General features: G+C 56.5%; 1 protein-coding gene across 1 annotated transcript in view; it reads left to right on the top strand.

Moving 5' to 3' along the window:
* LOC116956253 (kidney mitochondrial carrier protein 1) overlaps positions 1-16,367 on the top strand; it is a 53,825-nt gene that overhangs the window by 28,362 nt on the left and 9,096 nt on the right. Inside the window, 10 exon segments of the mRNA XM_032977697.2 lie at positions 3,670-3,765; positions 4,642-4,710; positions 4,713-4,736; positions 4,739-4,790; positions 5,178-5,272; positions 10,451-10,536; positions 12,588-12,683; positions 13,692-13,816; positions 14,612-14,765; positions 15,601-15,681. Coding sequence (XP_032833588.2) covers positions 3,670-3,765; positions 4,642-4,710; positions 4,713-4,736; positions 4,739-4,790; positions 5,178-5,272; positions 10,451-10,536; positions 12,588-12,683; positions 13,692-13,816; positions 14,612-14,765; positions 15,601-15,681 — 878 coding nt within the window.

The raw sequence follows: 16,367 nt of genomic DNA, 5'->3' as shown, positions 1-16,367 counted from the left end.
GGATGGTTGAATCAGGTGCTGTAGTTCTAAGTATTAAAAAAGCCACACGTGGTGTTCTGTTCCCCACAAATAGAACATTCACCCTGGGGCATTGCCAGAACCACACACACACGCGCACACACACACACTAACAACAGCAAAGATAAAGATCCCCCCCCCTGTAGCCTAAACAGACTGTTGGGGCAAGTGCTGCTCGTGAGTAGTATGAAGGCCGGCACGGCACACGAGGGGGCGGGTGGCCAGCAACCACGCCCGGCCGCCTTTGTCTCCCGAGTGGCGATGTTTACGCGTGGCACCGGGTACTCGTTTTTTGGCTGAGCCGACCTAGGGGAGCCCCAAGACCGGTTCAGACAATCGTCACCGGCGCTGGCCGTGAGCGGGAATCGAACTCGGGTCGCGGGGTTCGTAGCGCAGTGCAGCGCGAACCGCTGTGCCGCCGCTCATAATCCAAGTCATCTGCTGTTGTTGTCGGTGGTGCTCGAGCACCACCGACAACAACAACAACTCAACGCGTTCGTCAATGACACCGCCGTGTGTGTGGCCTTGAAAGGAGAGAAAAAAAATAAGCAATGGGCGACGTTTCAGGCAATGGTCCTTCTTCAGTGGCCCTCTTCACATCACTTGAGAGAAGGTGCGCCGTTGCCCAAAAGGTCACCGATTTAATTTATTCCCTTTTATTTATGAATGAATCGATCGACCCGTCGGTGTTCATTTGTGACATGCAAAAGTCCCTGTTCGCCAGTTAGCCGGCTAGTTTGCAAGGGGGATCCGTGCTGCATCAGCACAGAGCCACGGTAACGAGATGTTGACCAGCTCGCGTGGTATGCAGGAGGCCGCGGTTTCGATCCCCGACCCCTGACGCCTGATGTATATTTGGAGTTTGCGGTGTCTCTCTCCACCGCCACCATCACCAACGCCACCACCACGGCTCACAAACTCTGAAGGCACCAGTAGCAGCGCCTCCAACTCTCCCTCCCCAATCCTTCCCACCCAATCCCTCCCCCATCCCCGCCTTCCCCCAGACAGATGCAGCTCAGTCCTGTAGAGGCTGGCCAGGAGGCAGGACGGGACAAACGGCTACGGAGTTGGCCTTTGGCAACCAGCCCGTCCTCGTATGTAACCGGGCCGTGGGGGGTGGGCTTAGTCAGTGGGTGTTTGGTTGAGTGAGTGGATGGGGTGGGTGATTTGGTTGAGTGGATGGGTGGTAGATTTGGGTTGACGAGTGAGTGAGCGAATGGGGCAGTGGGTGAGTGAGTGAATGAGTGAGTGGTTTGGTGAGTGAATAAGTGAGTGGGTGGGTGAGTGAGTGGTTGAGTGAGTGAGTGGGTGGTTATATGGGTGGGCGAGTGAGTTAAGTGAGTGAGCAAACGGAGCAGTTGGTGAGTGAGTGAATAAGGGAGTAAGTGGGTAAGTGGCTGGTTGCGGGAGTCGGTGGTTATATTGGTGGGTGAGGTGAGTAAGTGAGTGAGCGAATGAGGCAGTGGGTGAGTGTGTGGGTAAGTGAGTGAACGAGTGAGTGGTTGGGTGGGTGAGTGAGTGGTTGGGTGGGTGAGTGAGTGAACGAGTGAGTGGTTGGGTGGGTGAGTGAGTGGTTGGGTGGGTGAGTGAGTGAACGAGTGAGTGGTTGGGTGGGTGAGTAAGGGAGTGAGTGGGTGGGTGGGTGAGTGAGTGAACGAGTGAGTGGTTGGGTGGGTAAGTGAGGGAGTGAGTGGTTGGCTGGGTGAGTGAGTGAGTGAACGAGTGAGTGGTTGGGTGGGTGAGTGAGTGAGGGAGTGAGTGGTTGGGTGGGTGGGTGAGTGAGTAAGGGAGTGAGTGGCTGGGTGGGTGAGTGCGTGATTGTGTATGTGTGCACATATGTATATATGTACTGTAAATTAATCGTGTGTGAATGCGTGCGTGAGTTTAAATGTCTTGGCAGCCCTAATAGGTGCTCGCTACTAACCATACTTGCCCGAACAGTCTGTTAAGGCTATACGGGGGATCCCTGTCTTTGGGGAGTGGTGGGTGTAGTGGTTAGCGCTACGCTGCGCTACGAACCTTGCAACCCGAATCCGATTCCCGCTCATGGCCAACACCGGTGACGATTATCTGAACCGGTCCTGGGCCTCCCCATAGGTCGACTCGGCCTCAAATGAGGACCTGGTATGGTGTGTAAGCACCGCCGCTGGGCGTGGTGCTGGCCACCCACCCCCTCGTGTGCCGTGCCGGCCTTAATAAGTGCTCGCTACTCGCTACTAACAGCACTTGCCCCAGCAGTCTGTTAAAGGCTACGTGGGGGATCTTTGTCTTGTGCGTGTGAGAGTGGATCCGTGTTCATGGGTTACGTGCAGGAGAGCACCGATTTGGCCATTGTGAACCAAAACCCTTCCTGGAATGCCGCTCAGAATCCATCACAAAGCCTCCACCCCCCCCCCCCTCCTGTGCTATGAGCATCGGCTGCCAAGTTTGGATGCTTTTGCTGAGCGTGTGCTGCAGTACGGTGGGGGGGATGAATGTGTGTGGGTGAGTGTGTTTGTGGGGGGGTGTGGGTGAGTGTGTTTGTGGGGGTGTGTGGTGAGTGTAGGTGTGTGGGTGAGTGTAGGTGTGTGTGGGTTAGTGGGTGAGTCGGGGTGTGGGTTTTGTGGGTGGGGGTGTGTGTGTGAGAGTTTGTGTGTGTGTTGTGGGGAGGTGGGGTGGTTGTTTGTGGGTGGGGTGGGTGTGTGTTTGTGGGTGTGTGTTTGTGAGTGGGTGTGTGAGGGTGTGATTGGGTGTGTAGGTGTGTGTGGGTGTGTGTGGGTGGGGGAGCGGCAGTGTACCGGTTAGCGCGCTGCGCTATGAACCCAGCAACCCGGGTTCGATTTCCGCTCACAGCCACCAGTGACGGTTATCTGAACCGTTCCTGGGCCTCCCCTAGGTCGACTCGGCCTCAAAATAAGTATCTGGTTTGTAAACATCGCCACTAGGAGACAAAGGCGGCCTGGCGTGGTGCTGGCCACCCACCCCCTCGTGGTCCTTGCCGGCCCTTCATAGGTGCTCGCTAACAGCACTTGCCCCTCCAGTCTATCAAGTCTACGCGGGGGATCTTTGTCTTTGGTTGTGTGGGCGTGTCTGAGATTCATTTCAAGGACAGTGCATATTATCAGAGTTGTCAATCAAATTCAAGGACAGTGCATATATCAGAGTTGTCTTTTTTGTTTGCATTTTGACTGCTTGTGTTGTGGTTATTGCAAACATGATGCCTTGAATAAAGGTGTCAGTTTTGTGCCAGTTAAAAAGGGTAAAACCTATTCCTGTGTCTGAGATTCGTTTTGACGCCCGTGACAGGTGCCTGGTTCACGGAGCATTCCGGATGGCAAAGTGCCGGGTGGCAGAGCTTCTGCTGGAGTAGTAATAACAATAATAATAGTTGGTGACGTTTCAGGTAATGCTCCTTCTTCAGGGACGCACAGAGGGGCCCTGTCTGGGAGGGAGTCGAGTTCCGGGAAGTTGTTCCTGTCCAGTGTTTTTTTTTAGTAGTAGTCCTCGGGTGATGTTGAAACAAAAAGTAAAAATTTCTTGCCGCTCCGTGTCCCCCCCTCCTCCTTGCCCTTGCCCCCCCTCCCCCCACCTCCTCCCCCCCACACCCCCACACCCCCCACACGCCCACACCCCCCACACCCCCCACATCCCCCACACCCCCCACACCCCCAGGCGCTATCGAGGAGGCAGCCGCTGCACGAGCGATGTCCGGTCTCAACTGGAAGCCGTTTGTGTACGGGGGCCTGGCGTCCATCACCGCGGAGTGTGGTGAGTGGGGGGGGGGGAGAGGGAGGGGGGGGGGAGGGGGGACGGAGTGGAGGGGGGGGAGAGGAGGAGGGGGGGAGAGGAGAGGGGGGGAGAGGAGGGGGGGAGGGAGAGGAGGGGGGGGAGAGGAGGGGGGGGAGGGGAGAGGGAGGGGGGGAGGGAGAGGAGGGGGGAGAGGAGGGAGGAGGGAGAGGGGGGGGAGGGAGAGGAGGGGGGGGAGGGAGGAGAGGGGGGAGAGGAGGAGGGAGAGGAGGGGGGAGAGAGGAGGAGGGGGAGGGAGAGGAGGGGGGAGGAGGGGGGAGAGGAGGAGGGGGGGAGGGAGGAGGGGAGGGGGAGGAGGGGGGAGGGGGGGGAGAGGAGGGGGAGGGGAGGGAGAGGAGGGGGGGGAGAGGAGGAGGGGGGAGGGAGAGGAGGGGGGGAGGGGAGAGGAGGAGGGGGGAGGGGAGAGGAGGGGGGGGGGAGGGAGAGAGGGGGGGGAGAGGGAGGAGGGAGGGAGGAGGGGGAGGGAGAGGAGGGGGGGGAGAGGAGGAGGGGGGGGAGAGGAGGGGAGGAGAGGGGGGGCGGAAGAAGGAGGGGGGGGAGAGGAGGGGGAGGGAGAGGAGGAGGGGGGAGGGGAGAGGAGGAGGGGGGGAGGGAGGAGGGGGGGAGAGGAGGAGGGGGGAGAGGGAGAGGAGGGGGGAGGGAGAGGAGGGGGGGGGGGAAGGGAGAGGAGGGGGGGGGAGGGGGGGAGAGGAGGGGGGAGGGAGGAGACGCAGGGAGAGAGGAGTGGGTGTCGTGGTGGTGTGTGTTGATCGCACCGCACGAAGCCAACCGTGCTCATTGGAGGTGCGGACAACAACGGTGATGATGACGTTGACGACGGCGACGACGACGTTGCAGGCACGTTCCCCATCGACCTGACGAAGACGCGCCTGCAGGTGCAGGGCCAGCTGGTGGGCGACGCGCGCTACCGGAGGTTCGGTACCGCGGCATGCTGCAGCACTGCACCTCATCGCTCGCGACGAGGGTCCACGCGCACTCTACTCGGGGTGAGTCCGCCCGCTCACGCGCTGGCTGCACGCACCGCACCGCGTCGGCCGCGACGAGAGGCCCCCGGCGCGCTCACCACCGGGGCGCTCACCACCGGGGAGACAAAGGCGGCCGGGCGTGGCGCCCGGCCGCCCCACGTCGTGCGCCGCAGCTGACGGCCTTGGTAGGCACGCCGCTGCTCCGCTACTAACGGCACTTGCCCCAACGGCGGGGGGGGGTGGGGGGGGACACCCTTTGCCTGTGGTGTCAACACCAAGTGTGAGTTTGTTGACGTTGGTTGTGAGCGGCTCGCTGGGGCCCCCCTCCCCCCACCTGCCTGGGGCCCCCCTCCCCCCACCTGCTCCCCCACGCCCCCACTAACCCACGCGGCCCGATCCCTCCGCTAGGATCGCTCCGGCGGTGCTGCGGCAAGCGTCGTACGGCACCATCAAGATCGGCACCTACCAGAGCCTCAAGAGGCTGTTTGTGGACAAGCCGGAGGGTGAGTGGTGGTGGTGGTGACGGTGGTGACGGGTGGTGACGTGGTGGACGTGGTGGTGGTGGTGACGGTGGTAGTGATGGCGCTGGTGACAGGGATGGTGGTGGTGACTTCGACAGTGACGGTGGTGACGGTGGTGACGGTGGTGGTGGTGGTGACGGTGGTAGTGATGGCGCTGGTGACAGTGATGGTGGTGGTGACTTCGACAGTGACGGTGGTGACGGTGGTGACGGTGGTGACGGTGGTGACGGTGGTGACGGTGGTAACGGTGGATAGGGAAGGCGGTTGCGATGTTGCACCTTGATGTGTAAAATCGTGATGCGTCAAGTGTGGATGTGTTGTGTGATTGTGTTGTGCGATGATGTGTCCTGTCGTGCTGTGTCAAAAGGTGATGTGTCAAGTCTAGAGGCCGACCGAAACGGAATTTCTGGTTTCGGTCGAAAACGAAACCAGACCGAAAGTAAACAAATTTACTTTCGGCCGAAACCGAAACTACGCCGAAAGAGGCCATTTGCCAACTTTCGGCAAAATTCTGTCGGCCTCTAGTCAAGTCACGGCGATGATGTGCCAAATCCTGATGTGTTGTGTCAATGCGTGCCAAGTCATGGCTTGTCAAGTCGTGCCTTGTCAAGTCACGACGACGACAATGTGTCGTGCCGTGTGTCTGTGTGTAGACGTGTCAGGTCGTGACGTGTGTATGTGTGTAGGCGACGTGTCAGGTGGTGACGTGTGTCTGTGTGTAGACGTGTCAGGTCGTGACGTGTGTCTGTGTGTAGACGTGTCAGGTCGTGACGTGTGTCTGTGTGTAGACGTGTCAGGTGGTGACGTGTGTCTGTGTGTAGACGTGTCAGGTCGTGACGTGTGTCTGTGTGTAGACGACGTGTCAGGTCGTGACGTGTGTCTGTGTGTAGACGTGTCAGGTCGTGACGTGTGTCTGTGTGTAGGCGACGTGTCAGGTCGTGACGTGTGTCTGTGTGTTGACGACGTGTCAGGTCGTGACGTGTGTCTGTGTGTAGACGTGTCAGGTCGTGACGTGTGTCTGCGTGTAGACGTGTCAGGTTGTGACGTGTGTCTGTGTGTAGACGTGTCAGGTCGTGACGTGTGTCTGTGTGTAGACGTGTCAGGTCGTGACGTGTGTCTGTGTGTTGACGTGTCAGGTCGTGACGTGTGTCTGTGTGTAGACGTGTCAGGTTGTGACGTGTGTCTGTGTGTAGGTGACGTGTCAGGTCGTGACGTGTGTCTGTGTGTAGACGTGTCAGGTCGTGACGTGTGTCTGTGTGTTGACGACGTGTCAGGTCGTGACGTGTGTCTGTGTGTAGACGTGTCAGGTCGTGACGTGTGTCTGTGTGTAGGCGACGAGTCAGGTCGTGACGTGTGTCTGTGTGTAGGCGACGAGTCAGGTCGTGACGTGTGTCTGCGTGTTGACGACGTGTCAGGTCGTGACGTGTGTCTGTGTGTTGACGACGTGTCAGGTCGTGACGTGTGTCTGCGTGTTGACGTGTCAGGTCGTGACATGTGTCTGTGTGTAGACGTGTCAGGTCGTGACGTGTGTCTGTGTGTAGGCGACGAGTCAGGTCGTGACGTGTGTCTGTGTGTAGACGACGTGTCAGGACGTGACGTGTGTCTGCGTGTAGACGACGTGTCAGGTCGTGACATGTGTCTGTGTGTAGACGTGTCAGGTCGTGACGTGTGTCTGTGTGTAGGCGACGAGTCAGGTCGTGACGTGTGTCTGTGTGTAGACGACGTGTCAGGTCGTGACGTGTGTCTGCGTGTAGACGACGTGTCAGGTCGTGACGTGTGTCTGTGTGTAGACGTGTCAGGTCGTGACGTGTGTCTGTGTAGACGTGTCAGGTCGTGACGTGTGTCTGTGTGTAGGCAACGTGTCAGGTCGTGACGTGTGTCTGTGTGTAGATGACGTGTCAGGTCGTGACGTGTGTCTGTGTGTAGGCGTGTCAGGTCGTGACGTGTGTCTGCGTGTAGATGGCGTGTCAGGTCGTGACGTGTGTCTGTGTGTAGACGTGTCAGGTCGTGACGTGTGTCTGTGTGTAGACGTGTCAGGTCGTGACGTGTGTCTGCGTGTAGACGTGTCAGGTCGTGACGTGTGTCTGCGTGTTGACGACGTGTCAGGTCGTGACGTGTGTCTGTGTAGACGTGTCAGGTCGTGACGTGTGTCTGTGTGTAGGCAACGTGTCAGGTCGTGACGTGTGTCTGTGTGTAGATGACGTGTCAGGTCGTGACGTGTGTCTGTGTGTAGGCGTGTCAGGTCGTGACGTGTGTCTGCGTGTAGATGGCGTGTCAGGTCGTGACGTGTGTCTGTGTGTAGACGTGTCAGGTCGTGACGTGTGTCTGTGTGTAGACGTGTCAGGTCGTGACGTGTGTCTGCGTGTAGACGTGTCAGGTCGTGACGTGTGTCTGCGTGTTGACGACGTGTCAGGTCGTGACGTGTGTCTGTGTAGACGTGTCAGGTCGTGACGTGTGTCTGTGTGTAGGTGACGTGTCAGGTCGTGACGTGTGTCTGTGTGTAGACGTGTCAGGTCGTGACGTGTGTCTGTGTGTAGGTGACGTGTCAGGTCGTGACGTGTGTCTGTGTGTAGACGTGTCAGGTCGTGACGTGTGTCTGTGTGTAGACGACGTGTCAGGTCGTGACGTGTGTCTGTGTGTAGACGAGTCAGGTCGTGACGTGTGTCTGCGTGTAGACGTGTCAGGTTGTGACGTGTGTCTGTGTGTTGACGACGTGTCAGGTCGTGACGTGTGTCTGTGTGTTGATGACGTGTCAGGTCGTGACGTGTGTCTGTGTGTTGACGTGTCAGGTCGTGACGTGTGTCTGTGTGTAGACGTGTCAGGTCGTGACGTGTGTCTGTGTAGACGTGTCAGGTCGTGACGTGTGTCTGTGTGTACACGTGTCAGGTCGTGACGTGTGTCTGTGTAGACGTGTCAGGTCGTGACGTGTGTCTGTGTGTAGGCGACGTGTCAGGTCGTGACGTGTGTCTGTGTGTAGATGACGTGTCAGGTCGTGACGTGTGTCTGTGTGTAGGCGTGTCAGGTCGTGACGTGTGTCTGCGTGTAGATGGCGTGTCAGGTCGTGACGTGTGTCTGTGTGTTGACGTGTCAGGTCGTGACATGTGTCTGTGTAGACGTGTCAGGTCGTGACGTGTGTCTGTGTAGACGTGTCAGGTCGTGACGTGTGTCTGTGTGTAGACGTGTCAGGTCGTGACGTGTGTCTGTGTGTAGACGTGTCAGGTCGTGACGTGTGTCTGTGTGTAGATGTGTCAGGTCGTGACGTGTGTCTGTGTGTAGACGTGTCAGGTCGTGACGTGTGTCTGCGTGTTGACGTGTCAGGTCGTGACGTGTGTCTGTGTGTAGACGTGTCAGGTCGTGACGTGTGTCTGTGTAGACGTGTCAGGTCGTGACGTGTGTCTGTGTGTTGACGACGTGTCAGGTCGTGACGTGTGTCTGTGTGTAGACGTGTCAGGTCGTGACGTGTGTCTGCGTGTAGATGACGTGTCAGGTCGTGACGTGTGTCTGTGTGTAGACGACGTGTCAGGTCGTGACGTGTGTCTGTGTGTTGACGTGTCAGGTCGTGACGTGTGTCTGTGTGTAGACGTGTCAGGTCGTGACGTGTGTCTGTGTGTAGACGTGTCAGGTCGTGACGTGTGTCTGTGTGTAGACGTGTCAGGTCGTGACGTGTGTCTGTGTGTAGACGTGTCAGGTCGTGACGTGTGTCTGTGTGTAGGTGACGTGTCAGGTCGTGACGTGTGTCTGTGTGTAGACATGTCAGGTCGTGACGTGTGTCTGCGTGTAGATGACGTGTCAGGTAGTGCCGCGTGTGTCTGCGTGTAGATGAGACAGGTCGTGACGTGTGTCTGTGTGTAGACGTGTCAGGTCGTGACGTGTGTCTGTGTGTAGACGTGTCAGGTCGTGACGTGTGTCTGTGTGTAGACGTGTCAAGTCGTGACGTGTGTCTGTGTGTAGATGACGTGTCAGGTAGTGCCGCGTGTGTCTGCGTGTAGATGAGACAGGTCGTGACGTGTGTCTGCGTGTAGACGTGTCAGGTCGTGACGTGTGTCTGTGTGTAGACGTGTCAGGTCGTGACGTGTGTCTGTGTGTAGACGTGTCAGGTCGTGACGTGTGTCTGCGTGTAGATGACGTGTCAGGTCGTGACGTGTGTCTGTGTGTAGACGACGTGTCAGGTCGTGACGTGTGTCTGTGTGTTGACGTGTCAGGTCGTGACGTGTGTCTGTGTGTAGACGTGTCAGGTCGTGACGTGTGTCTGTGTGTAGACGTGTCAGGTCGTGACGTGTGTCTGTGTGTAGACGTGTCAGGTCGTGACGTGTGTCTGTGTGTAGACGTGTCAAGTCGTGACGTGTGTCTGCGTGTAGACGTGTCAGGTCGTGACGTGTGTCTGCGTGTAGATGACGTGTCAGGTAGTGCCGTGTGTCTGTGTGTAGACATGTCAGGTCGTGACGTGAGTCTGCGTGTAGATGACGTGTCAGGTAGTGCCGCGTGTGTCTGCGTGTAGACGTGTCAGGTCGTGACGTGTGTCTGTGTCTAGACGACGTGTCAGGTCGTGACGTGTGTCTTTGTGTAGACGTGTCAGGTCGTGACGTGTGTCTGTGTGTAGACGTGTCAGGTCGTGACGTGTGTCTGTGTGTAGACGTGTCAGGTAGTGCCGCGTGTGTCTGTGTGTAGACGACGTGTCAGGTCGTGACGTGTGTCTGTGTGTAGACGTGTCAGGTCGTGACGTGTGTCTGTGTGTAGATGAGACAGGTCGTGACGTGTGTCTGTGTGTAGATGAGACACTGCCCGTGAACGTGTGTCTGTGTGTAGGTGACGTGTCAGGTAGTGCCGTGTGTGTCTGTGTGTAGATGAGACGCTGCCCGTGAACGTGTGTCTGTGTGTAGGTGACGTGTCAGGTAGTGCCGCGTGTGTCTGCGTGTAGACGTGTCAGGTGGTGACGTGTGTCTGCGTGTAGATGACGTGACAGGTCGTGACGTGTGTCTGTGTGTAGGTGACGTGTCAGGTCGTGACGTGTGTCTGTGTATAGGTGACGTGTCAGGTCGTGACGTGTGTCTGTGTGTAGATGAGACAGGTAGTGCCGCGTGTGTCTGTGTGTAGATGAGACAGGTCGTGACGTGTGTCTGTGTGTAGATGAGACAGGTCGTGACGTGTGTCTGTGTGTAGATGAGACACTGCCCGTGAACGTGCTGTGTGGGGTCCTCTCCGGCGTCATCTCCTCCACCATCGCCAACCCCACCGACGTGCTCAAGGTGACGCTGCCCCCCCACACACACGCACACACACACACAGACACACACACACAGACACACACACAGACACACACAGACACACACACAGACACACACAGACACACACACAGACACACACACAGACACACACACACAGACACACACACACACAGACACACACAGACACAGACACACACACACACAGACACACACGCACACACACACACACACACAGACACACACACACAGACACACACACACAGACACACACAGACACACACAGACACACACATACACACACAGACACACACAGACACACACAGACACACACACAGACACACACACACGGACACACACACACACACACGTGTATCTGTACGTAGTGTGCGCGTGTGTCTAAACGTGGTGTGTGCCTGTTCGTAGTGTGTGCATATGTGTCTGTACGTAGTGTGTGCGTGTGTGTCTGTACGTAGTGTGTGTGCGTATGTGTTTGTATGTAGTGTGTGTATGTGTACGTAGTGTATGCGTGCATGTGTCTATACGTACTGTGTGTGTACGTAGTGTGCGCGTGCGTGTCTGTATGTAGTGTGCATGTACGTGTCTGTACGTAGTGTGTGCATGTGTGTACGTAGTGTGCACATACGTGTCTGTACGTAGTGTGTGCGTGTGTGTCTGTACGTAGTGTGTGTGTACGTAGTGTACACGTGCGTGTGTGTCTGTTCGTAGTGTGTGTGTGTACGTAGTGTACACGTGCGTGTGTGTGTACGTAGTGTGCGCGTGCGTGTCTGTATGTAGTGTGCACGAACGTGTCTGTACGTAGTGTGTGTGTGTGTGTACGTAGTGTGCACGTACCTGTGTGTACGTAGTGTGTGTGTGTGTGTACGTAGTGTACACGTGCGTGTGTGTGTACGTAGTGTGCGCGTGCGTGTGTGTGTACGTAGTGTACACGTGTGTGTCTGTACGTAGTGTGCGCGTGCATGTGTGTGTACGTAGTGTGTGTGTGTGTACGTAGTGTACATGTACGTGTCTGTACGTAGTGTGTGTGTGTACACAGTGTGTGTGTGTGTCTGTACGTAGTGTGTGTGTGTCTGTACGTAGCGTGTGTGTGTGTGTCTGTACGTAGTGTGTCTGTACGTAGTGTGTGTGTCTGTCCGTAGTGTGTGTGTGTGTGTCTGTACGTAGTGTGTCTGTACGTAGTGTGTGTGTCTGTACGTAGTGTGTGTGTGTGTGTGTCTGTACGTAGTGTGTCTGTACGTAGTGTGTGTGTGTGTCTGTACGTAGTGTGTCTGTACGTAGTGTGTGTGTGTGTCTGTACGTAGTGTGTGTGTGTCTGTACGTAGTGTGTCTGTACGTAGTGTGTGTGTGTGTCTGTACGTAGTGTGTCTGTACGTAGTGTGTGTGTGTGGGGAGCGGTAGTGTAGCAGTTCGCGCACTGCGCTACAAACCCAGCGACCTGGGTTCGATTCCCTGTTACACCACAGTAACGATTATCTGAACCACTTCTGGGCCTCCCCTAGGTCGACTCGGCCTCAAATGAGTACCTGGTGTGTTGTGTGGTAAACATCGCCACTGGGGAGACAAAGGCGGTGCTGCTGCTCGCTAACAGCACTTGCCCCTTACAGTATGTTAAGTCTATAAGGGGGATCTTTGTCTTTTTTTGTCTGTACGTAGTGTGTGCGTGCGTGTCTGTACGTATTGTCCACGTGCGTGTGTGTGTCTCCGTAGTGTGGGTGCGTTTGTCTGTGCGCGTGTCTGTCGGGAGCGGCAGTGTAGCGCTGCGAACCCGGCATCCCGAGTTCAATTCCTGCTCACGGCCAACACCAGTGACGATTATCCGAACCGGTTCTGGGCCTCCCCTAGGTCGACTAAGCCTCAAATGAGTACCTGGTGCGGTGTGTAGTAAACATCGCCACTGGGGAGACAAAGGCGGCCGGGCGTGGTGCTGGCCACCGACCCCCCTCGTGTGCCGTGCCGGCCTTCGTAGGTGCTGCCGATTGCTAACAGCACTTGCCCCAACAGTCTGTTAAGGCTACACGGTGGGGGGGGGGGGTGTCTTTGTGTTTGCGTCTCAGATTCGCATGCAGGCACAGGGAGGTGTGTTCCAGACGGGGATGATTGGAAGCTTCATCGACATTTACCAGCAGGAGGGCACGCGGGGTCTGTGGAGGGTGAGTCGCTTCTCTGTGACCTGGAATGCCGCGGCCACCGCCACCACTACGATCAACCCACCAACACCACCGCTACCGCCACGACCACCGTCATAATCATCACCACCACCACCGTCATAATCATCACCACCACCATCATCATCACCACCACCACCGCTGCCACCACCATCACCGTCACCGACACCATCATAATCATCGCCATCATCATCACCACCGCCGTCACCGACACCGTCATAATCATCATCACCACCACCATCATCATAATCATCACCACCACCACCGCCGTCAACGCCATCACTACCGCACCGCACGAGCTCAACTTCGGAGATGGAGTCAGAGAGAGTCAGAGAGAGAGTCAGAGAGAGAGTCAGAGAGAGTCAGAGAGAGAGTCAGAGAGAGAGTCAGAGAGAGAGTCAGAGAAAAAGTCAGAGAGAGAGTCAGAGAGAGAGTCAGAGAGAGAGTCAGAGAGAGAGTCAGAGAGAGAGTCAGAGAGAGAGTCAGAGAGAGAGTCAGAGAGAGACAGACAGAGAGAGACAGACAGAGACAGAGATAGAACGAGTGAGAGAGAGAGACAGAGAGAGATAGAGAGAGACCGAGAGAGAGAGACACAGAAAGTTCGATTCCTGCTCACCTACGGCGCTGGTGATGTGTGCTCGCTAGCAGCACTTGCCCCAACAGTCTGTTAAAGGCTACACGACCACCTCTGTCTGGTGTATGCGTGCGTGCGTGTATACACTTGTGTGTACGCTTGTGCGTGTGTGCGTGCGTGCGTACACTTGTGTGTACGCTTGTGCGTTTGTGCGTGCGTGCGTGTGTACGCTTGTGCGTGTGTGCGTGTGTGTGTATGTACACTTGTGTGTACGCTTGTGCGTGTGTGCGTGCGTGTGTGTGCATGTGTGCGTGCGTGTGTACACTTGTGTGTACGCTTGTGCGTGTGTGCGTGCGTGTGTTCACTTGTGTGTACGCTTGTGCGTGTGTGCGTGCGTGTGTACACTTGTGCGTACGTAGGGAGTCATGCAGACGGCACAGCGAGCGGCGATCGTGGTGGGCGTGGAGCTGCCGGTGTACGACATCACCAAGAAGCACCTCATCCTGTCGGGGCTCATGGGAGACACGGTGCTCACCCACTTTGTGTGAGTCGCCCGCCCACTCACCCGCTTGCCAACTCACTCGCCCGCTCACTCACCCGCTCACTCACCCGCTCCACCCTCCTCTGTCTCTGTGTATTCACCCCCCTGCCCGAGGTTCGTGTCTCAGTATGTACATCCATGTCTGTGTCTCTCTGTGTCTCTGTGCCTCCGTGTTATCTCCGTGTCATCTCTGTGTCATCTCTGTGTCATATCCATGTCCTCCGTGTTATCTCTGTGTCATCTCTGTGTCGTCTGTGTCATGTCCATGTCATCTTCGCGTGGTGGTCTCCGTCTCCGCGTGGTGGTCTCCGCGTGGTGGTCTCCGCGTGGTGGTCTCCGTCTCCGCGTGGTGGTCTCCGTCTCCGCGTGGTGATCTCCGCGTGGTGGTCTCTGCGTGGTGGTCTCCGCGTGGTGGTCTCCGTCTCCGCGGTGGTCTCCGCGTGGTCTCTGCGTTGTCTCCGTCTCCGTGTGGTCGTGGTCTCCGCATGGTGGTCTCCGCGTGGTGGTCTCCGTCTCCGCGTGGTGATCTCCGTCTCCGCGTGGTGGTCTCTGTCTCCGTGTGGTGGTCTCCGTCTCCGCGTGGTAATCTCCGCGTGGTGGTCTCCGTCTCCGCGTGGTCTCCGTCTCCGCGTGGTGATCTCCGCGTGGTGGTCTCCGTCTCCGCGGTGGTCTCCGCGTGGTCTCTGCGTGGTCTCCGTCTCCGCGTGGTGATCTCCGCGTGGTCTCCGTCTCCGCGTGGTGATCTCCGCGTGGTGATCTCCGCGTGGTGGTCTCCGTCTCCGCGTGGTGCCGTCCCAGCTCGAGCTTCGCGTGCGGCCTGGCGGGCGCCCTGGCCTCCAACCCGGTGGACGTTGTGCGCACGCGCATGATGAACCAGCGCCACCTCAAGAGCACCGGCGTCCCTGCCGGCACCGCCGCCCTCTACCGGGGCACGCTGCACTGCATGCTGCAGGTGAACTCAAATGTGAAAATTAAAAGTTTTCGGGGTTTTTTTTTCATTTTACCCGGTGTGTAGTAAGGCCCTCTGAGCTTTTTCGGAAGCGACCCTGGCTATCGCGAATGATAGCTCAGCGAAGCGGTGCTTATCGTCGTCTTCGCGTGTACATTTATAGCAGCCAAGTACTCTAAAGCACGTGACGTTGATTCTACATGCGGTGGGGGAAAAAGCGTAGGAAGCGGACAAGAATCTGCCTGACCACGGAGAGAGAGAGAGAGACACGCAAACTCCAGATAGGCATCGTCAGGGTCGGGATCGAACCCACGACCTCCTGGATACCAGGCGAGGTCGTTAACATCGACCTCGCCTGGTATCCTCCTAGTCGGGCGTCGGGGGCGCGGGTCAGGGGTCGAGAGCGGATGGCTGATGATGTGATTTGGGTTAAAGCGTGACGTTCAGGTGACGTCGCGGGTCAGGGAGGTGCAGGGATTTGGGTTAAAGCGTGACGTTCAGGTCCTACTTGTCTGCATTGTGTTTGTGTGTCCGTCCCTGTGTCTGTCTGTCTGTGTGTGTGCGCGCGTCTGAGTGTGTGTGTGTGCGTCTGAGTGTGTGTGTGTGTGTGTGTGCGCGTCTGAGTGTGTGCGTTTGGGTGTGTGCGTGTGTCTTTGTCTTGTGTTATCTGCGTGTGTGTCTGCGTGTACGTGCGTACGTGTGTGTGTGCGCATGTCTCTGCGTGTGCATGTGTGTTTGCCCGTGTGTGTCTGCGTGCGTGTGTCTGCGTGTGTGTGTGTACGTGCTTACGTGTAAATGTGTGTGGGTTTGTGCGTGCGTGTGTGTGCTTGTGAGGCAGACGTTCCGTACGGAGGGCTTCATGGCGCTCTACAAGGGCTTCTGGCCCAACTGGCTCCGGCTGGGACCTTGGAACATCATTGTATCCTTAAATATCATCATCAGCAGCAGTATTATCAGCATCATTCACTGCATCATTATCGACAGCAGCATATACTGAAATCTCAACATGATCATCATCATCACCACGATCGCAGTTGCTAACATCTCAACATCATCATCACCATGATCACAGTCACTGACATGTCAACATGATCATCATCACCACGATCACAGTCACTGAAATTTCAACATCATCATCATCATCACCACGATCACAGTCACTGAAATTTCAACATGATCATCATCATCATCATCACCACGATCACAGTCACTAACATCTGAACATGATCATCATCATCACCACGATCACAGCCACTGACATCTCAACATGATGATCATCATCACCACCCCGATCACAGTCACTGACATCTCAACATCATCAGCACCACGATCAGTCACTGACATCTCAACATCATCATCATCAGCACCACGATCACCATCACTGACATCTCAACATCATCATTACCATGATCAAAGTCACTGACATCTCAACATGATCATCATCACCTCGATCAAAGTCACTGACATCTCAACATCATCAGCACCACGATCAGTCACTGATATCTCAACATCATCAGCACCACGATCAGTCACTGACATCTCAACATCATCATCATCAGCACCACGATCACCGTCACTGACATCTCAACATCATCATTACCATGA

Source organism: Petromyzon marinus, chromosome 64, assembly GCF_048934315.1.
Source record: "Petromyzon marinus isolate PM22_M1 ecotype Great Lakes invasive population chromosome 64, UKy_Petmar_22M1.pri1.0, whole genome shotgun sequence".
NCBI lineage: Eukaryota > Metazoa > Chordata > Hyperoartia > Petromyzontiformes > Petromyzontidae > Petromyzon > Petromyzon marinus.
This window is presented reverse-complemented; position numbering and strand designations above follow the sequence as displayed.